Here is a 23,416-nt window from a genome sequence, read left to right as displayed (position 1 = left end):
AACCTAATCTGCCCTCCTGTTACCTGATTTTGTAAAAGAAAAAAAAAGTGACGTGTGTGTGTGTGTGTGTGTGTGTGAGAGAGAGAGAGAGAGAGAGATAGCTATACAGGAAGTTTCCTTGTATATGTGTATTATAACCCGAATTGGTTCATCTCTGTTTTTCTTCTTTCTACCTTAGTCTCCTCCTTATGGTGATTATTCTTTTCCTCTCAAAACAGCAAACTCATTATTACATTGGGTAAGAAACAAAAAAGAAAGAATGAGTCTTCAGATGAAATATCTGATGCAGAGCAGATGACACAGCATACATTCAAAGATCAAGACTCTCAAGTGAGTATTACATTTTCTTCTGAGAAATGAAACACTGTTGAATTATTTAGGTAGCATAATGTTGCCTCCTGTATATTCACACCGTAGTTTAGTAGTAAAAAACATTTTATTATGTGGTAGAAATTATAAGACAGCATTATTACAATATGCTTCTAGTAGTATTACCATTGAATATTAGATATCGGAGGAAACATGTTCTCTCTAAACTCATTTCTTAAGTAATGAAACTGAAACCATGAGAGGCTAAGTCACAATACAAAGTCCTCGATGGCTTTTAAAACGGAGAAGTATCTAGTGATACTATTCTATACTTCTGGAGTGCCTTTGAATAAACTTGATGATAGAGTTAATGATGGAGATGTTAATTCAAAAATCATATGCAAATGACAAAACAAATGGATTGGATCATTCTTAGAGACTATTCCTTCAGTCTGCTTCTGTTGAAGAAAAGTTAACTGATATTAAAAATCCTCTTAACAGAGAAAAATATTGTACATTTTGTCTTTAAACAAACAAACAAAAAAATCCAGGTGATGGTGGCTCACACCTGTAATCCTAGCTACTTGGGAGGCTGAGATAAGGAGGATCACAGTTTAAGGCCAACCTGGGGAAATAGTTAGTGAGACTATTCTCCAAAATAACCAGAGCAAAGTGGACTGGAGGTGTGACTCAAGCAGTAGAGTTCCTGCTTTGCAAATATGAAGCACTGAGTTCAAACCCAAGTCCCATAAATAAATACATAAGTAAGATATTTGGATTTTCAAAGTAACTCTGTGAAATTAAAATATAGTGAAGGTCATAATAATTCAGGCCACCCTCTGCTTTCTGATATTTTAAAATACTACTATAGGCCATAGGGGTGGTGGCAGTTGTTGAATTATGGGGCCAGAAAGCCCCTGAATGGCCTTTCTTCTTCCTTATGCAGCTTCTTATCCAATGGGAGAGTAGTGGCTCAAGGCTCCTGGGCTGCTGCAACAGTTGAGGTAAGGGCAGTGATCGAAGCTCCTAATATTATATGGCCTGGCTCTTTCTTCATATGTTGTCCTTAACATAGGCAAACTTTAATTATTTAATATGAGAAAATTTAGTTTAATTTTTACTAGGATAATGCTGGCCATGTTTCCATTATGTAATTACCAAACATTGAAATGCTAGTATAGGTTCACATGTGTAGTTCTTCCTTCTTTTCACTCTAGTGTTTAGGATGCTTTGACAGTGTGTTCCTTTAATAAAACAAAAAGGGGGGGGTGTATTATTTAATAATTATAAGTCTATTATTAATGTATTTGATTGTGTTGTTATAGAAGTGATGGAAAGATCCATGTAGTTTTCAGTGACAACAATGGATTGTCATGATTTGAGCTTTTGAAACTGAATTAAGCTTTGGCATGAAGGGCAAATTAGAATTGTGAATATGGTATTTAATTTTTTTACTTTTAATCTTAGTAGTACTTCAGTAATTAGAGTGTACTTAAAGACCTAATTTTTTTTTAATGCCTCTGCAGCAGATTATATTAAGGTCATTATAGGAAACAAGTCATTTGACAAAGTATTAGTCACTTAGAAGCATAATTTTGCTGTTAGCTAATCTGTTGAAGCCTTTCAGACATAAGAAGAAAGCTCTGAATAAGAAACGAGGAGAGAGAACTTGTCACTATTTCTTAATTGTGTTTTGAAAAACATTATGAAGAAAAAAAGGACATTAGCCAAATACGTGGATGTCAAAGTCATTTTTACATTTTTAAACTAGTAAAGATAACTGTATATGAGAGGAAGATTATTGGTGAGAATGACACCTTATTTGGTTTTGCCTGATGTTTTATTGTATATTGTAGTGGAATATAATTTATGATGAAATCAGTTGTAGCCTCTTAATCCGTGGACTTTTTTAAAATTAACCAATTAGGCTAATGAAGTCCTCACAGCATGAGGAGCAATGGATTAGTTAGTGGCCCTCATTCTGTCTTTTGAAGAGTTACCTGAGTGTACTTCGTGAGTTTGAAGAATTTTTTTTCCCATTTATTATTTGCTAAAGATCAAATGAGGCATTTCAAAGTACCAACAGATACCTAAGTAACCAGAAAAGAAACTATAAACATATAAACTGAAAACATATAACAGACTCTTCTAAAAATGTACTGAATTCTTCTCCTCAGACTTCATTATTTAGAAGTAATGCCAGGCTTAGAGGAGTGGCTCAAGCAGTAGGGTACCTGGCCTAGCAAGTACAAACGCCTGAGCTCAAACCCCAGTATAGCTAAAAAAAAAAAAGTCATGCATAATGAGACATTCACAATTGTTGTTAAATTAATGTTACAGTTGATTATTAATTCAAGCCATTCTTGAACATTAAGAGCTATATGATGCCCATAATAGAGTTCTAAGTAATCTTTTAGCCTAGATCCACATTATCCTCTCCAACAATAAATATTTCGTATATTTTTCAATATAGTATGTAGGAAATTTGAGTTTCTTGTAGGTCTTTTTTTTTTTTTTTAGTAATTATATGCTTCCTTTCTATCTCTTTATTAACAGAAGTGTTATTTTGATGTTTGAAAATCAGTATGTCTTCATGGCCAGTAGATGGTGATTCACCATAAAGCAAAAAAAAGAAATAATACAAAAAAAAAAAATTTGGAGGCTGGGGGTTATATAAGCCAGTGGTAGAGTGCTTTCCTAGCATTGTGAAGCCCTGGGTTTGATCCCCAGCACACCCATACACCTCCCCCCATCCCACCCATACACCTCCCCCCACCCCTCTCCATGCCCACCCAAATGGTGACCTATCCTCAAAGAGGCATGGAATTATCTACTATATTTGGTGGATCATATATTGCCTTTCTCCTAGCATTACACTTATCATAAGAGAAAGGAGTAGAGACATATATTACAAAGGCCACTACTGCAACCTTAGTAGATATAAATGACAGTTTGCCCCCATACTACTATATATACTCAACCAGTTTCATTGTGGCTGTGGAAATAATGAAAGATGTGCCATGTAGAAGGCATTGGCAGAAATCTAAAGAAGAACACGTTATTTTTCTGGCTCCATTTGTGGAGTCTTATGGATATATTCAATAGTTAGAAGAAAATGGAATAGAAAAAGGAAGAAGGGATAGGTTTACCAAATATTGAGCAATAGAATAGTTGGGTGAGATGCCTCCAACCTGTGAGATTGTACAGAAGTAAAAAACCAACTTGAGCTTTTCATATTTTAGTAAGAACGTCAAAAGATATGCAACTTTAAATAAATTCTCTTTGAAATAGAAAAGTTTCAAAATAAATATTAGATATTTAGGGAGGTAAGTAAAACCATATATGTACAATTACTGATCTAAAATTACTTAGATTATTTAAAATGAATTTTATGAGAGCAATTTTTTAGGAAAGTTAGTGAAGCACTCTTCCTTCATTTAAATTTAATTTGGTAGATTTAATTATTTTATGAATTTCTTTTAAAACACTATTATTTTATTCTATTATAAACATTTTCACATTTTGGCAAATGCTATTTAATTTCTTTTAGATTTATGTACCCAATTAATTACTGAATCAGTATTCATCTGGTATACATTTTAAGTTTGGGTGAAAAAAAATAAAAGTATTTATAGTTTAAATATGTATAGTCCAAGGTTTGAAATATTTAAATAATACAGGTAACCTTTCAATCTTCTTAACAGTTTTTATAGAAAACCATTACAACAATAAAGGTATTACTAATAAATATATTTTGCCCAAGCTATGAAGTAGTTTTTTAAAAAGTGATAAACCTTAATTATAAAAAATTCTAAAGAAAATTAATAAAGGTATTGCTAATCTTTGATATTTAAAATTGTGGGAAAGTAAACCTTTAGGAAGATTGTAAACCTGTGGCAGTGGGCAAATAACAATCTTCTACTAATTAAAAAGAAAACTTCTAAAAGATTGGTGTTAAATTTAATTTTGAAAATTTACTGTAAAAGATAACCAACTTTAGGAGTAATCTTTTTTTTAAACCTTTGTTATGAGGATTTTAAGTTATTTAAAAAAATAACTTATATAAATGTAAACCTTGTTTATTACAGAAGAGAAGATCAAATCGACAAGTTAAAAGAAAAAAATATGCAGAAGATGCGGAAGGAAAACAATCTGAAGAAGAGGTTAAAGGCTCTATGAAAATAAAAAAGAATTCAGCTCCTTTACCTGGTGAACAGCCTTTACAATTATTTGTGGTAAGATGTAATTGGGATTATAACTAAAATACATTTTGTTAATATAAATTCTTTAATATTGTAGGAAATTTATACCTTGTTTTTCTGGACCTTCCTATCTAATTTGTCAACACATTTTCTAGTTTGTAATACGTATATCTGAAACTCTTCCATACTATATCCTTTGCCATGTATTTCTAAATTGTAAGTCTAATCATACTACTTTTCTACTGAAAATCTCCTCTAATACTGTCTCCTAAATCTTAAGTATTAATGCCTTACTTTTAGCACAGTGTGTAAAGAAAGCCCTTTGTCTGCATTTTTCTGGCTTCATCTCCTGCCACTTGTCCTATACTTATGACCATAGTTAATGGAATGACATGTTTTGACACCTGTGTGCCTTGGCATATGCAGTTCTGTCTTCTGTAATTCTTTTTCTCTTTTCTGTATTGTCAGCCAAGCACTCATTGATTAGCTGAGTGACTTAAGCTGAAACCTAGGTCAAGTACTAATCCTGTCTTTGCCTGAGTTTCCTAACTTGTATAGTAAAGATAACAATGGAGGTAATAATGAAAATGATAATAGAATAAGTTAGTTAATAAGCACACACTGAAGGCACAGTATGGTTCAGTATATGATGATGGTGATGCAGATGATGACGAGGAAAATAACAATGATAAAATGTTTCCACTCTTTTTTTTGTAATTCTAACATTTAACATAGTGCTCAGCACGTGTGCTAAGTTAATGTTTGTTAAAGATTTTGTAGAGAATGTTCCATCATATATTTTTCTCCTCATTCACATAGGAGAATCCGAGTGAAGAAGATGCTGCGATTGTAGACAAAATACTATCATCTAGAATTGTAAAAAAGGAAGTAAGTAATGGCACATTGTACTTGACACTTTCTATTCTGTGTCCTGTTTCAGTCACAATTACTAATTTTATTTTTGTAGATATCATCTGGAGTGACAATTGATACAGAAGAATTTTTTGTGAAATACAAAAATTAGTAAGTATTTGAGTTAAAAATGTTTTGTTGAGTATAAATTAATGTATTTAGTATGTAATATGTGAGTTAAAATTAATTAGATCTTCATCTAATCTTCATCTGTATTATTTATTTATCTACTTAGTTGTGGTGTTGGGGTTTGAACTCAGGGCCTACACCTTGAGCCACTCCACCGCTCCTTTTTTGTGAGGATTTCTTTGAGGTAGGGTCTGGAGAACTGTTTGCCCGGGCATCTTCAAACCGTGATCCTCCTAATCTCTGTCTCCTGAGTAGCTCAGATTACAGATGTGAGCCATCGATGTCCGACTGTTTTTTATAATTATTTATAATTGATTAACTTAAAACTCATTAAAAAATGAAAAGGCTTTTTGAAAACCTCTCATGTTCAAATTGAATGGATTTTTTTTCCTGAAATTTAATGTCAAAATACAGGAATCTTCAAAATTAAAGACATTATTCATTGTATTATATGTTGAACTTTTACAGTCTTACTCTTTTTTGTAAATTAAATCTGTAGATTATTAAGTCAGATGTACAAAATTGATGATTTTCAAAGTTTTCATTTCAATTATGGCTATAGGTATATTAACTCATAGTTGCTAGTTGTGAGGAAACATTTGTCTTTTTCTACATTTTCTAATATTTTGCTGTACTTTGGTTGTATTGTTTGTAGAATAAATTAGCTTTCTGGTAAGGACAAAATCATTATATTCAAAAAAATAAAAGTTAAATCACTGCTGTTAAACTTGCAGTCAGTTTACCATTTTGCTTCTATATGACAAATTGTAGAGCTTTAGACTACAGTGTTCTTAGGATACAGAAATCACAATGGCTTCATTTTAGAATTATATGAAATCTATTAAAATTGAAGAAGTGAACTACTTATTTCTAAAGTTGAAGGTAATATTTCATATTAGAAGTTATAATTAAAAATATATCTTGTACAATGTTGTTTTCTGTATCATACTAATCTATTCCTTTCATAAAAATTTTAGCTCCTATCTTCACTGTGAATGGGCCACAGAACAGCAGCTTTTGAAAGATAAAAGGATCCAGCAGAAAATCAAACGATTCAAATTGAGACAAGCACAAAGAGCACACTTTTTTGCAGATGTAAGAAAAAAATGGACTATTATGTTTTGGACTCTGAACACTTACACTATATTATTTATCAAAATTTAAGTATTATTTTCTTAGACCTCCAGTGGTAATATTTGAATATAATTGCTATCTATATACAGTGCTTTTTGTCTTCCCAAAATTAGCTTGGAAACTAGCTAAAACAAGAGTACTGATAACTCAGAATGGTAGATAATGTTTTTATTTTTAATTGGCATGTATTTTAATACTTAGAGGTGAATGGGGATGTGTGTTCCATGTTATTCATGTAAAGAAAATGATAATATAGCAAATAAATGGAAAATAAAATTTTCAGCACATGAAATATATTGCTTGTGCCATCAGCCTTGGCTGTTAAGTGGTGGACCATCTGCCTAGCAAGCATGGGGTCCAGAGTTCAAACTCCAGTACTGCCAGAGAGAGAAAAGAACAGAAAAGGAACTAGAAAAATTCTTTTATTCAGCTGGGACATTTCCTACTTATATGTGAAAGCATCATAAATGGTCTGGTGAGTAGGAAAAGCCCCAGCTGACAAGAGAAAGAACAGCAGGTTAGTCAGAAGAAAGAAGAAAAAGAATAAAAACATAAATCTATGACAGGACATTTAAGTTTCAGAAAACATGGTTTTCTACTTCTGGAGCATGGAATCTGGGTTAATGTCATAGGAAGCAGGAGATAAGGCTGGAGGAAAGGGAAGGATTATCTGTTTATTCCACAAAATAAACAGATAAGGAGAATTGAAGAATCTTAAGCAAAGAAGCAATATCTCAAATTTGTGTTTGAGAAAGATTACTCTGGGGACAATGTGAAAAACAGATTGAAGGAAGACAAGACAATAGATGGGGATGCAAATTAGGAGGTATTTATAAAAGTCCCATAAGAAGGGATAAGGTAGTGAGAATGAGGGAGAAGGAACCAAAGTTATAGTTAAAAGTAGAATCTAGGCTGGAGAGCTACTCAGTGCTGGAGCAGTTGTGTACCAACTTGCAAGGCCCTGGGTTTGATCCCTAACACAACCACCAAAAAAAGAAAAAGTAGAATTTGCATGAAATCAGAAACAAATTGAGCACAATTGTAAACCCAGTTACTTGAAAGTCTGCAGTAGGAAGATCTTGACTTCAAGCTCAGCCTGGGAAACATAATAGGACCCTGTCTCACACAAAAAAGTAGGATGTACACATTAGTGATTTATAAGATTGGGGTGTGTGAAATAGAAGGACTGTAAGATTTTTGGCTTATATAACTGACTGTGCTGCATGGAAAGGGAGCTGTGTTTCCATTTCCCCAGGTAGAAAATATAGAAGAAGTCTAGATTGTAGAGTAAGTGTGAGAGCAGTTGAGTTTGAGGTAGCTCAAGTAGAAAATTCTGTTTTAGCTACATTACTGGGTCTTGAGCACAGAACCATCACATAAGCTGAAGAGTATTTGATACAACTGAAAACAGCCTACAGGTAGGGTGATTGGTCTTCAGCTCTTGTAACCTGAGCAACGTAAGCAAAGGAAATTTGTAGAGACTACTTAGGAAATTTTTAAACACATCTCCTAGAGAAACTTAATTGTCTCAAATACTTTTTTTTTCTTTTTTTAGTGCTATTAAGTGGTTTTCTTTATAAAAAGGTGGTTCATAATATCCTAAAAAACTTTTGGAAATTAAACTGGAAGAATTCCATTTATTAGAAGTTTAATTGGAATCAAATGATATGTTTGTTCTATCATGAGACACTAGTGATTTATTACTTCTGTCTTTCAGCTTCTTTGTCAGATTTCAATTAAGTTACTTTTTAATTTTAGATGGAGGAAGAACCATTTAACCCAGACTACGTTGAAGTAGACAGAGTGTTAGAAGTCTCTTTTTGTGAAGATAAGGATACTGGTGAGGTAAATATTTGGTGGAAATATTTCTTAGGTACAAAAAAACTAAAACTTTCCAAATATTCAAACATAGTACTCTTTATTAAACTTAAAATACTAAAAAAGATTCATTTTTTTAATTGACCTAGATTCGTATATTTAAACTGTTCATAGCTATTATAAACTACTTACTATTCTGTCTTTCCAAAACAATTTTTTTATAGCCTGTTATTTACTACTTAGTAAAGTGGTGCTCATTGCCATATGAAGATAGTACATGGGAATTAAAAGAAGATGTAGATCTTGCAAAAATAGAAGAGTTTGAACAATTACAAGCTTCAAGGCCTGACCCAAGGCATTTGGTAAGAACCTTTCGTAGCTTCATCAAATTGTAGCACTTTACTTAGTAAGTTGAATGTCAACTACAATTTTTTTCCAAGTGTATGTGTGTGGTGCTCAGAATTAAACTCATAGCTCCATTATAATGTCATACATATGTTAATTTAACTATTCTTCCATTTCCATCTTTTGCTATTACAAACAGTACTGCATTTAATATTAAGCCCATGTACAGTTTCTGTAAGATAAATTAGAAGTATAATTGCTTAGTCAGAGTGTATATGCATCCAAAATTTGGATAAGAATTTTCTTCTAATTTCTCCCGGAATAGTCGTTCCTCATCACTGATAAAGGTTCTTACTATCTCTCAATTATATAAATTCCAGTATCAGTTGTCATTCTGGTCTAGAGTTATTGATTCTCTACTAAATGAAAAGTCTATTTTATGCATTCATTTTCATTATTTTCTGTAATCGAGTTATTTCTCCAATAACTGTATAGTTTATCTTCTTCCATAGCTTTATTTTTAGAAGAACTTTTTGTTGTTTTGTTTGAGTGTGCTGGCGTTTGAACTCAGGGCCTTCCGCTTGCTAGGTAAATGCTCTACCACTGGAGCCGTGCCCGCCGCCCCCCCCCCCCAAAAGAACCTTTTTAAATTTTTTATTGTATGGAATAGTGGGATTTACTATCAGATTTCCATATATTCATACATTGTGAATTGGTCATGTCCATCACTTTTGTTCCCCCACATTGTACCAGTCCCTAGTAATGACTTAGAATAACCTTTTATAAAAAATACTGTTTAAGACCTACATAAGTTAGGTGTACTGATTTCTTATTGACTAATTGCCTATCTCCTCCTACCAAAATTCACATAACTCATATGTAATTTAATTTTTATAGTACAAAAGCCATAGAATTCTAGAACTTTATGGGAAATTACATAGAATTGTTACTATATGAATTCAGTTTGAGGAACCAACTAAAAGAAATTCACACTGAGTAAACATGTTAAAGGTTTACTAAATGTTTTGTCTTGTTCTCTCAAATTTGAGGAGGCGTGGCTGAGCAGTAGAGTGCCTCCCTTGCAAGTACAAAGCCCAAGGTCAAACCCTGGTACTGCCAAAAAATAAATTCCCTGGGTTCCATTCCCCAGCACCACCAAAAAAAAGAAAGAAAGGTTTTCATTAGTAAACTCTGATAGTATTAGGTAGCAGCAAAGCTTCCATAACCAGTTGTTTTCAGTACTGATACTAATAGTGTATTTGTTTTTTTTAATTTATAATTAATCATTATTTATATACCCTGATCATCCTGACAGTTTTTAGAGGTATAATTTTGTTTATTAGTAACCATATATAATGTTTAGTTCTCAATGTCTTTTGCTTATTTGTCAGAAACCTATTTATCCTATGAAACCTAGACCCTATTAATTTGGGGCTAGAATAATTGTGTTTCTTCACCTATCCATCAACTCCAGTTTGTATTTTAGCCCTTCAGAAAAAATTCACAATAGAGGCTTTTTATTGCTGAGGATTTAGGATGGATTTTGTTGAATCTATTGTTCAATTTGGGAAAAATTAATAAATTAACAGGGTTGAATCTTTTAATCTGTGAATGTAGTATATTTCTAAATTTATTTAACTGTTTTTTCTTAGCAGTGTTTCATAGTTTTAATTTTATTGGTCTTAGATAATTTTTGTCTGAGTTATTCCTAAAATATTGTATATTTAGCTGCACTTATAAAATGTGTAGTTTTTAAAGAAATTTATTCATGAATGTTATTACAATATAGAATACAATAGACTTTTGTATATTTATCCTTTATTATGTAACATTACCAAAGTAGCAACTTAGTTTAGCTTTTTTATAGATTCCACAGTAATTTCTACATGGACAAATCATGTCTTCTATGAATACAAACAATTTTAGTACTTCCTTTTCAATCTTGATGACTTTAATCTCTTTTTTTTATATTTGATTATACTTGCTAGAGCCTTCAATACAATATCGAATATAAATGATCACAGTGAATATTTTTGCCTTATTCTTGATCTTAGGGGGAAAGTATTGAATCTTTCACCTTTAAGTTTGATGTTGGCTTTGACATTTTCAGAGATATCCCTTAAGAGATTGAAGGAGTTCTCTTATATTCACAATTTGATAGTTGTTTTTTTTTAAGTTAGTAATGGAAAATGAATTTTTCAGGTATGTTTTCTATATCTGCTGAGTTTATCTTTGCTTGTTTTTTAAGTATGTTCATCAACGTTGATTGGTTTTCAATTTTAAAACTACCTTACTTTCCTGGTAAAAACCCTTGTTGGTCATGATATATTGTCCCTTTTTGGGGGTGGGTAGAATACATCAGAATTTTTACATCTCTGTTCATGAGAGATATTGGTCAGTGGTTTTTTTTTCATGAAATGTGGTTGCCTGAATTGGATATTGGAGCTTCATAAAATGAGTTCAGAAGAGAGATGGTTGGTGTGTCTCGAGTGGTAAGAGTGCCTGTCTAGTAAATATGAGGCCCTGAGATCAAATCCTAGTACCAACAAACAAGCAAAGAGAGTGAGTTGGGAAGTAAGACTTCCTCTTTCATTTTCTGGAAGAGTTGGTATAGAATTAATTTGATTTTTAAATATTAGGTAAAATTTCATCATAATATTGTACACTGCTAGGCTTCTAGGATATTTTAAAAGTAATTCTTTTTGCCATGAATATGTTGTATGGAAGATTTAAAACATCTGATATGCATCATTCATTCTTTTTTTTCTTCTTTCTCCCACAAAGGACCGTCCTCCCTCTAATATTTGGAAAAAAATAGATCAATCCAGAGACTATAAAAATGGCAATCAACTCAGGGAATATCAACTAGAAGGACTCAACTGGCTCTTGTTCAATTGGTATAATAGGTATGCAGTATATCTTAACAGAAAAATTTTAGTGTGTTAATTTTTTTAATATGTACCAAAGATATTAAGACACTGATGTTGCTATGTTGTTACATCTTCATTATTTAAAGTGACGTTACCTCAGAAAAATATGCTAATCACAATTTAAGATGTTAGCTACATTTGCCTCTTTTAAATGTGTATTTATCAGAATTGTGTTGATGAGTAATTGAATTTGAAATAACTTTCCTAGAGTCCTAAAACATCTGCTATGTTACAGGATGATTTTCAGCTTTCAACATATGCTAATTTTTATCAATACTTGTTTCTATTTAGTGAGCTTTGAGCACGTTACATCTGTCGGAATTAGATTTCTTTTAGTTTTTTTTTTTTTTTTTTATATATATGTAGTCCAGACTGGCCTCAAATTTGTGATCCTTCTACCTCCATTTTCTGAGTTCTGGGATTACAGGTGTGTACCACTAAGTTCAGTTTAGATCTCTGTTATTTAATGTGGGTCTCCACTGAAGTAGGTTGTCAGCAATTAAGATGGAGTAGAATATGAAAGTATGGAAACCTAACAGCCCCTTCGTTTTCCAAGTTGTTCAAAATGCTGTATAGGATATATCTCAAGTTCTTCATTGGAAGGAAAAGATAATTTCAAAAGAAGCAAAAAAAATGTTCACATAATTGAAAAAGGAGCATAGCATAATATGTAAAAGAGCAAATGAAAGCACTATTACTAGTAATGATAGCAATATTTGTTGATACTTCACAGTTTTCTGTTTTTCCTTCTCACTTATAGTGAGTCATGTGACTCAGTTAGATGGAGTGAGAATGACCTATTTGCCCACACAGTGCTGTTTCCCCTGGTTTATATTTTCTAAATATTAATCATCATTTTTCCCAAGAAAATCATCTATGTAAAATAAATAACAGAGCTTTTTTTTTAAACTTTTCTTACCTCATTAGAACCCTTTTCCTACATTGCTATTTTAAACTTATATCATATAACGTCAGGCCCTTTATCAGAACCATATCTGCTTCACACACACTATGATTGCTTTAGAGAAACCCAAGAACTCTATGTTTCAGATTCTTCTTGCCTACCTTTATATCTAAGCCTATAGATATATCTCCATTCATAACCAGTTTTACTTCTAACCTCTCCTGGCAGAAGTTTAAAAATCCTTCCCCAAGACCAGTATTAATCATGCCACCTCTATTTTTACTTTTCTTGCGTGCTGTGGATCAAATCTAGGCCCTTGTACATGCTAAGCAAGCAACTCTACCACTGAGCTGCATCCCAAGCCCCTTCCTCAACTCTTTTTTTTTTTTTTGCTGGGAGGGTGGCAGTACTGGGGTTTTAACTTAGGTCTTCACATTTGCTAGGCATGTGTTCTACTGCTTGAGCCATACCTCCAGCACCCTTCCTCAACTCTTTGTATGTCTGTTTTTGGTGGGACTGTGGTTTGAACTCACAGCTTCCTGCTTGCAAAGTACACTTTGAGGAACACCTCCACATGAGCCATACCTCTAATTCATTTTACTCTGATTATTTTGAAGATGGGGTCTTGGGAGTTATTTTCCCAGGCTGGCCTCAAACAGCAATCCTCCCAACCTCAGCCTCTGAAGTAGCTGGGATTATAGACATGAGCCATCAGTGCCCAGCTGCTTCCTCAAACTCTTAATATGTTGTTTCATCCAGTCTTCTGAGTTTCACTTCAATCAGTTATTCTTTTATGTCTTCAAGCTACCCCTGAAGATTGCTGCTATCTCTTTCATCTATGAGCAAATTTGGGGTTAACCTATATGAAAAGAAAATAGAAAACTATAAACATACTTTTCATTCCACGGCTTTTTGAGCTATCTTTCTAAGTTCCTAGGCAAATTTTTAGGTAGAGTGGCCTGTACTAGCTCTCCCCATTTTCTCATTTCCAGTTCTCTTTTAAACTTGTAGCAGTCTGGATTTTTTTCTGAACATTTTTGGAAACTTAATTTTTCAGCCTGCAGAATATTCTATAGCCCTAATTTATTCTCTGCTGTATTGGAAAGAAATTGCCGCTGCGTCCTTCTTTAAACTTTCTACCCATCCTAAACTCTTTAAAAGCTTCCAGGTCTATAGTACTTCTGTTACTTTCAATAGTCTGCAAACTCCTCTTCATTGAAATGTTGCTACTGTTGTTACTATTGTTGTTGTTCTCGTTCTTCTTCTTCCTCCTCTTATTATTATTACTATCTTGCCCCAGGTTTTGTCCTCTGTTCTCTTCTCAGATTACTCATGAATGCTCTACACCCCACCCACCACCCTTACCTTTACTTACCAATAATACTTTTAATGGTCCTATACTTTTATCTCTAAGATCTTTTACTCTGGGCCCATATTTCTTTTTGCCTTTTGCTATTTGAGTGTCTTAACTCAATAATTCTTTACAGATAGTCAGTTCAAAAATTAGTCTTACCATTTCCCTTTTCCTCCATATTTTCTATCTTGTTTAAAACAACACAATTCATTTAGTCACCCAAAGTAAAATCAGACTATCATCCCATACCCTATACATTTAGTTGTCCAGTTCATTTTAACTCATAATTAACTCTGGCATCAGTTCGGTCCTCCTGGCTTCTCCTTTAGTCCACATGCCCACATTTTCTTCCCCGCACTATTACTGTACTTTTGACAATTAAGTGTCCAAACTTCTAGTCATGTCACCCTCTACTTTCCACAGTGGTGCCAGAATGAATCTTAAAATAAAAATCTAACTTTATTGTGTTTTTAAAAAAGATTTTATAGTGTCTCTCATTATATTTAAGAATGATGTCTGATCTCTTCTATTTATGACCTCTACTTACCTTATTAACCTCTTTTCCCTTCACATTCCTGTTAGCCATATTATACAAACTTTTGGTCCCCCAGTTGGTCATATTTTTTTATAATTGAGAATCTTTGCTTTACTCTGTGGCAAAATCCGACTTATAACTGAGCTTTTCTAATGTTCTTCTTTCATGTGTTCTAACCAGTTTGTTGCATAGTCTTCTGAGCAATCATAATCAATTTTACTCTGATTATTCTTCACTGGCCACATATCATAATCATCTGTGGAGCTTATTTTTTAAATTGCATTTGATTTGATCTTACTCCATATACATTGAATCAGTATATAGGGGAGGGATCTGTGGTTTTCTGTTGTAGACTCTTCTAATGCTCAGCCAAGGTTGAAAACCAGTGCTATATTTGTGCTTCTACAGTAGCACATTGCATGACTATTTATGTATTTGCATGTCTGCTTCTCTAATAGATACAAGTCCCTGGAAGGCAGAGAACATGTTCTATTTCTTTTGTATCCCATCTTCTCATACTGTCCTGAGATAATAGAAGGTATTTAATAAATGCTTCCTGAATAAATATTTAATTTGTCTTGCTCTTGCCTTTTTACTCTTTTTTAAAAAAAATCAAACATTTAATGGATGATATCCTTATTTGGGGCTACAAAAATCTTTAGTTTTCCCTTTGCAGGATTATAATAAATTTGTAATCTTGAGCTTACTCTGCACTTCAGCAAGTTTTATGTTTTTATAAATGCAAGTATTTTAATTGGATCTTTGCTTATTTTTGTATATTTATGCTTAAAAATTGTAGTATACATAAAAACCAACTGTATACATGCGTACTATATTTGTTTATTTCAGACGAAACTGCATTTTAGCAGATGAAATGGGTCTTGGGAAAACTATTCAATCAATTACATTCCTCTACGAAATCCTTCTGGCTGGTATAAGAGGACCTTTCCTGATTATTGCACCACTTTCCACCATTGCAAACTGGGAGAGAGAATTTCGTACATGGACTGATATTAATGTTGTGGTTTATCATGGGAGCCTGATTAGCAGACAGATGATACAGCAATATGAGATGTACTTCAGGGATTCACAGGTGTGGTATTAATGATGTTGCTTGTTTAAAAGATCAGGGCTGAAAATGATAAGCTTTGCATACCAACTATTTTCAAATTTAGAATACATGTTAATTGTCTACTTTAATCTTAGGTTAAGCTCTTTTAGTCATCATACTTACATTACAATAAATTTTAGTGCCTGAAAAGAACAATGGCTAAAATCAGTTTAATACTCTGATTCTCTATTCTAACAAAGTATGTTGATTCATATGAATGCACAGATTTGATTGTAATCTTTAATTTTTTGGCTAGAGCAATTATATTTTACTTATTTTTATTACACATTAATTTTTTATGGAAATAACAGTCTCTTTGATCATCTCCTCGTTTTCTTTTTTTCCCATTTTTAACTTTTAATCTTCAGTAAACTCAGGTTTCAGTGCTTATTGAAGTGAGACTGTAAGTTCTCTTCTGTTAAATGTATTTTTATTTTAGACTTTTTAAATTTTTTGAGTTGTGAGCTGGGATCATTGCTCAGTGGCAGAGTGCCTTACATGTACAAGGATTCCCAGCAGGAGGGAGGAAGGGGAGGAGGGAGGGAGGGAGGTTATAAAATAGATTATAGGATGTTTAAGACTAGAAAATGCAAAGTTCCAAATTACAGTCTTGAATGTTACTATGAACCTTTTTAGATAAATATCTTCATTAAAAAATAAGAAACAAGGGGCTGGAGGCATGGCTCAAGTGGTAGAGTGCCTGCCTAGCAAAGTGCAAAGCCCTCAGTTCAAACCCCAGTACTGCCCCCCCAAAATGGCTAAGACTAAGATATAAAAGCTAAGAAACAAAATTAAAAAATCAGTTCACACCAAATTGTACTCTTTGATTGGAAAAAGCTTATTGTCTGGCTATCTTACTTTCTTTTACTTATTATTTCTCTATTCTAAAAGTATCACTGTAACATATGACAAGGTAAGGTGATATGTTAGAAGTTGAAGTAAAGCAATGTGCATAGCTTTCTACTTTTGCCTAATAATTATACCTGCCTTTCTACCTCTTTGACACTAACAATGATTCAACTGATTTTGTTCCTTTGACCTCGTTTTCCCTCCTGTTTCCAAGGTTGAAACAACTGCATGTGTACAAAATGAAACATCTCTAGAATCCTTTAATCATTCCTTACCTCTAATGAAAACTGCCACCTTTGGACCTTTGGAATCTATGACATGTTAGATTATAATTTGATTCTCTCACATGGTGTTTTCTTACTCTTCATCATACATTTATAGCATGTTTATGATAAAAATGATTTACTTTGACATCTTTCTTGTTGCAAAAAGTACAACTAAAACCTTGAGGCTTCAGAAGACCTTTTTTTCCTTCTATACTGGGATTTGAAATCAGGGTCTCATGCTTCATAGGCACATGTTTTACCACTTGAGCCATGCCCTCAGCCCAAGAGGTTTTTAACAAAGTTATAATGTATATATCATAGTTTAGTATAAATATGATAGCCTAAGAAGCGAAAGATTCTTCATATATAATAAACCAAATCATTTATATTAATAAAATACTATGTTTTATGGTAAATGTTATAGATGCTAGATAAAGGTTTTAAATTTGAAAAGAAAATAATATCATGTAATGAAAAATAGATACATACTATAAATATACAAATAATTTTTAGAGTTGTCTGGCAAGTATTTTTAAATAAATTGAATATTTCCTTCTGCTTTTTCAAGTTATTGAATAGCTTAAAAATCACTTTCATGGTAAAAATGTGCTAAAATGTTCTAGTTGTCCTGGGAGAAGTCACAAAAATAATAATACTATAACCACAAACATTTATTGTTTGTCATCTATCAAACATTCTACGAAACAGTTTACATATATCATTTAACTTAATCTTTATTATGTTAACTTTGTAAAACAGGTAGTATTATACTCACTTTATACATGAGGAAAAAGAAGCATAAGGAAATGATAGATTGTTCTAAAATCAGAAAACAAAACTGAGATTAAGAAGCCTAAGTCAGTCAGTCTTGAGTCCTTGTTATTAAGCACTGTAACAGCAACTTACCTGAATAGACTATATCCCAGGTTTCTATCTATATAAATTCTATAACCTTATGCTTTATACCTATTTTAATATTATACTGGACTTATTCAAATTAGTAGCTAATATATGCAATTAATATAAATTTTAAAAAAACTAAACCAGAATACCCAATTCTTAACCTTTTGTTTCTTTCAATACCTCACAGTTTATGTTTTCAGTCTCATTTAAACAGTCTCTTAACTTAGATTCCCATACTTAATGCTGTCTTGTATCACCACCTGTTCCTTTTCAAGTTTCCTTTCCCAATTCCATCTCATCTTTCCCTTATCTAAATTTGGGGTAACCCAGGTCTCAGTCTTCAAACTATTTTATGTTTGTACTCATTCCCATAGAGATTTCACTCATATACATAATTTTAAATTATATCTAAATTACTGGAAACTCCCAAATCTATGTCACCAACTCTAAATTCTTTCCTACATTTCGGAGTCATATCTAAATTCCTGCTTAACAACTACATTTGGATATATCTAATAATATCTCAAACTTAACATGTACAAAACCAAAATCGTGGACTTCCTCATGGTAGTATACAGCAACACCAAATTCCAGTTGTTCAAGCTAAAGTTTTTAGAGTCAAATTTGAGCCCTGTCTTTATCTCCATATCTACCACTTTGGAAATCCTGTTAACTCTATCTTCAAAATTTATCCAGAATTGACTTCTCAAGACCTCAAATGATTTCTAGCATGGACTATGATGACTTTTTAACTGTCTCTATGATCCTGTCCTTGGCCTCTTCAGGCTGTTTTCACCACAGTAGCCAAAAGGACTCTTAAGATATCTTCTCAAATCCCTTTGATAGCTTCTCACTCAGAGTAGAATCCAAAGTTCTTATTACATCTTTTAGGTCCCTATACTGTCTGCCTGATCCCCATTTATTATGTTTGAACATCTCTAGCTTTCTTGCTGTTTCCTGAATATTATCAAGGATACTGTTACTTAGGACCCTTGGATTCAGGATTTTTGCCAAGAGTGCTTTCTTCTCCAGATCTCTGAATATCAACATTGCTTCTTCCAACATCTTCAGATCTTTGCTCATATATCCCTTCTCAGTAGTAGTCTCCCAACTACCATAAGTAGCAATGCAGTGGTCACATCTTACCCTATAATTTTATTTCACATTCTTGTTTTTATGTCATAGCCCTTATTGCTTTCATGTCATAGCCCTTATTGCTTTCTAACTTAAATTATTTTCTTATTAGCTCTGTCCTACATTGATATCAGTGGAATGTAAATTCCACTTGGATAATTACTATTGTGTGTTTTGTTTACTGCTGTTTCCAGCATCTAACGCAGAGTCTTACCCATAGACTCCCAATAAATACTTGCTAAATAAATTATTTAGGTGACTAATTTTGATATTCATTACTTTATTTGACATTATAAGTGTGTAATTAATAAGCATTAGTATTGAAATTTCATTGGCCAGATTTTTATAATGCTCATTTCTTTATTGACACAAAATTGTTTTTATAAGGCTTGAGAATTTTTCTTGACACATTTTACTAGGTGATATTTATTTGGCTATGATTTTAAGTAATATAAATGTATTAGCATGCTTTTGTGACAGTGTTATTGAAAATACAGCAATCTAATATAGTTTTAATGGTAAAGCTCCTTGTAAGGGGGTGTCTGGATTCATATAAAAATTTCAGTGGAAAATGATTTATAAAAAATGTCACTAGATAAACTTTTATGCTATTTGAGAGGAATAAAAAGTGCACTTAAGACATTCTAGCAATTTATTGTCTTTGATTATTTCTAGGGACGCATCATTCGAGGAGCTTACAGATTCCAGGCCATCATCACTACTTTTGAAATGATTCTTGGGGGCTGTGGAGAGCTTAATGCAATTGAATGGCGTTGTGTAATTATTGATGAAGCACACAGGCTAAAAAATAAAAATTGTAAACTCCTAGAAGGTTTGAAGCTCATGAACCTGGTAAGTAACTTGAGATCATCATCATATTGACTTAATTTAGTTTCCTAGTTATGTAATAAAAGATCAAGGACAATCAATGCTAAAATCTTATTTTTAAAATTACATATATTTAAGGCTCAAGTGGTAGAGAGTTTGCCTAGCAAACACAAAGTCCTGAGTTCAAAACTGCTATAATAAAAAAAATTCATAGTTTAATTTGTATGAGGAAAATAATCTCATCAGTTTTCTATGACCAACTTCTGTAATAAATTTCAAGAATTAGAAAAAGAAATTTTGTAGATGTATGGAGATCATAAGAACATAAGTTTGAAGCCACAAATTCATTAATAAAAAGCTCTTTCATGAAAATTATATTTTTGAGGTAAGTACTCCTTTTTACTCCTTCTCCATCTATGCCAATACCGGTTTGACTCCTCACTCCAGTATTTACAGTTACATAGGCATCTTTACAGACCATATACTATCATATGTATATGTACAGATATAAAGATGCATGTATAAATACTTAGTTTGGGAATTTAAAGGTATTGTCAAATCAAATTTTAAATGATAATTTCTGCTATTATTAAAATATTCTCTTCATTTTCTTCTTTTACTATTATGTTTAATTTTCAGTGCAGTTCTGCTTTGGAAGCATATTTTGATGAGCCTGTGGATTATAATGGCAATGATTGGATAATTTGTTCTTCTCTAAAAAGTTAAATCATGGTTATCTACATTATGAAGAATTAACACAAATTATCATACCAGTAATGTTTAAGAATAAGAGACAAATATCCTTCTGGTTTTTAAAAGCTTATTTCCTTGAGAACACCTCACATACTGTTCTTTTAAAAAAATAGAATATTTTAGGCATGAATAGGTAGACATAGTATAGAAAGTGAAATATTAGAAGGTTATAAAGAGTTTTGTGACTGAAAAATACATTGCTGAAGAATTTTGGGTAGAGATGTATTTAAGTTGATTCTTGAAAATTATAGTCAGAAAAATACTTGCTTTTTCAAAAGTGCCTTGGTGTTTAATGTGAATTGTTCTTGCTTTCTGTAGGAACACAAAGTGCTTTTGACTGGCACTCCTCTCCAAAATACAGTTGAAGAACTATTCAGTCTTCTTCACTTTCTTGAACCTTTAAGGTTTCCTTCTGAATCAACATTTATGCAAGAATTTGGAGACTTAAAAACAGAGGAACAGGTATCCTATTGCTAATTATATATAAGTATATCAAATCTTTCATTGTAATTATTTTGTATGTGGATTTGAATATGTAATGATATTGTATGTGTCTGTATCACATTTTATTCAGGTGCAGAAACTTCAGGCTATCCTTAAACCAATGATGTTGAGACGATTAAAAGAAGATGTAGAAAAGAAATTGGCACCTAAGGAAGAAACCATCATTGAAGTAGAGCTTACTAACATACAAAAGAAATACTACAGGGCTATTTTGGAGAAGAACTTTTCATTTTTATCCAAAGGAGCAGGACAAACTAATGTACCTAACTTGGTCAATACTATGATGGAGCTCAGGAAATGCTGTAATCATCCTTATCTTATCAAAGGTAGCTAAAACAAATTACCACAATTGCTTTTTTTCTTTCAACACTTAGTAATGCATAAATCAAAACACCACCAAGGTGGCTATTAAAATTCTTCATTCTGCTGTTCTGAAGACTACAAGTGTTTCACAATCAGTTAACTACTTCCCTTAGTTTAAGAATCTGACAGTATATCTTGGAGTAGAATTCTTCTCCACTTTAGTCCTCATGCACAAAGATAGCAAAGCCTTCTTGGAACTTCTGCATTTACATTTCTCTCCCATGTGTCCAATCCAGATACTCCAGTTGGTGTTTTCAGTTTTTGTACTCTAGTAATGATCCTTTTTAAGATCTTGTCAAATTTTCTACCAGTATTCTCTCTATACTTTGTTTCAGTCTTTTCACTTATTCCTATAAATATACTCTTCATCTCCTTACCTTATCTAAGAAAACGGATTTCTTTGTTGAAATATTAGTATGTCTTATAGGTAGAAAGGCTGAGGAAAGAAACACAGAAAGCCTCATTAATTATAATGTAGATTCTCTGAAGGAAGTATCAAGGACATAAAGTTTTTTGTTTTGTTTCTGGTTTTTTGGGGTTTTTTTTTTTTGCAGTACTGGGACTTGAACTCAAAACCTACACGTTGAGCCACTCCACCAGCCCTTTTCTGTGAAGGGTTTTTTCAAGATAGGGTCTTAGGGTCTCATGAACTACTTGCCAGGGCTGGCTTTGAACCACGATCCTCTTGATCCTTGCCTCCTGAGTAACTAGGATGACAGGCATGAGCCACCACTGCACTCCTTAGGATATGAAGTTTTAAATTTTCCTTGTTTCCTTGTTTAAATCATTAGAAAGATGTCCATAGTCATACCTACGTCAGTTAAGATCACCCCTCGGTGATGATCATGTTAATAATTAATGTTCAAATATTAGATGTTTGTTTAAATATATATTTATGGACTTGGGTTAGGACCACAGTTCTTTCCTTAATTGCATTTACTAAACATTTAGGAAACATAAACTTACATGTGGCATTATACCAGGTATCTTGAAGATAAAAAGATTCTTATGACATATCTGTGTCTTTACTTGAATTGATCTGGTGTTGGTGAAAATGTAAACATAAATTCAAATAATTATAATGAAACTGTATACTTGCCACCAGAAAATCATTATATGTTACAGAACCAGCACTAATTCTGATTAAAATAAAGCAGTTGGGAATTACCTGCAATTTTTGCATTGTTCCTCTTGTTTCGTATATCTTTGACAGGTGCTGAGGAAAAAATACTTGGAGAATTTAGAGATACATATAATCCAGCTGCTTCTGATTTTCACCTTCAAGCAATGATACAATCTGCTGGTAAATTGGTCCTTATTGATAAATTGCTTCCCAAAATGAAAGCAGGAGGTCATAAAGTGCTCATTTTCTCTCAGATGGTGCGCTGCCTTGACATCCTCGAGGACTATCTCATACATAAAAGGTAAGTAAGCTTTACTGCAACTCTCTGAACTATACTAGCAGTTATCCTGAGTGTGTTACTAAGGTTGGTGCAAGTTTTTTTGACCTAGGAATGGGCTTATTGTCATTTTACTTGACTTGTAAACCATATGGTAATGACACGTTAAGTGAACTTATATTTAAGAGAACTATCTTCAAAATTGAAAGTCTTTCAAAAGGCTGGGCATGATGGTGCACACTTTAATACTGATGTTTGGGAGGCTGAAGAAGGAGTGTCAGGTATTCCCAGCCAATTTGGGCTACAGAGTATGTTTCAGGCCAGGTTGCACTGCAAAACAACAACAAGAAAAAGAGCTGGGATGTGGCTCAAGTGGTAGACCCTCTCCTAGAATACAAGAGGTTTGGGGTTCAATCCTCATTACCAAAAAAAGAAAGAAAAACCAGTGGGATTATTATATGCTTATAATCCCTGCTACTTGGAAGGTGGTCATGGGAGGATGGCACTTCAAGGCTAGCCTGGGGGAAAAAATTAGCGAGATCCTGGCTCAACAAAAAAGCTAGGCATATTGGGGAAGGCTGTAATGCTAGCTGTGCAGGAGGCCTTAGCAAGATTGCATCCAGGCCAGCTCTGGGACACATGACTTATCTGAAAAAAGTAACTTCAAAAGCAAAAAGGGGGCTGGCGGAGTAGCTCAAGTGGTAGGGCAAGCTTGAGAACCTGAGTTCAAACA

General features: G+C 33.0%; 1 protein-coding gene across 13 annotated transcripts in view; it reads left to right on the top strand.

The window, feature by feature from the left end:
- Chd9 (chromodomain helicase DNA binding protein 9) overlaps positions 1-23,416 on the top strand; it is a 220,820-nt gene that overhangs the window by 138,438 nt on the left and 58,966 nt on the right. For all 13 annotated transcript variants that reach the window (XM_074055997.1, XM_074055999.1, XM_074056003.1 and 10 more), the window contains 13 exons: positions 219-330; positions 4,398-4,544; positions 5,331-5,399; positions 5,479-5,534; positions 6,530-6,647; positions 8,445-8,531; positions 8,729-8,866; positions 11,634-11,755; positions 15,422-15,665; positions 19,511-19,687; positions 20,735-20,878; positions 20,991-21,246; positions 22,497-22,707. In XM_074055997.1, the coding sequence (XP_073912098.1) occupies positions 219-330; positions 4,398-4,544; positions 5,331-5,399; positions 5,479-5,534; positions 6,530-6,647; positions 8,445-8,531; positions 8,729-8,866; positions 11,634-11,755; positions 15,422-15,665; positions 19,511-19,687; positions 20,735-20,878; positions 20,991-21,246; positions 22,497-22,707 (1,881 nt within the window). The remainder of the gene's footprint in view (positions 1-218; positions 331-4,397; positions 4,545-5,330; positions 5,400-5,478; positions 5,535-6,529; positions 6,648-8,444; positions 8,532-8,728; positions 8,867-11,633; positions 11,756-15,421; positions 15,666-19,510; positions 19,688-20,734; positions 20,879-20,990; positions 21,247-22,496; positions 22,708-23,416) is intronic.

The sequence above is a fragment of the Castor canadensis genome, chromosome 15, assembly GCF_047511655.1.
Source record: "Castor canadensis chromosome 15, mCasCan1.hap1v2, whole genome shotgun sequence".
NCBI classification, from domain to species: Eukaryota; Metazoa; Chordata; class Mammalia; order Rodentia; family Castoridae; genus Castor; species Castor canadensis.
The sequence above is the reverse complement of the archived record's forward strand: the minus strand, read 5'-3'. Positions and strand labels throughout refer to the sequence as shown.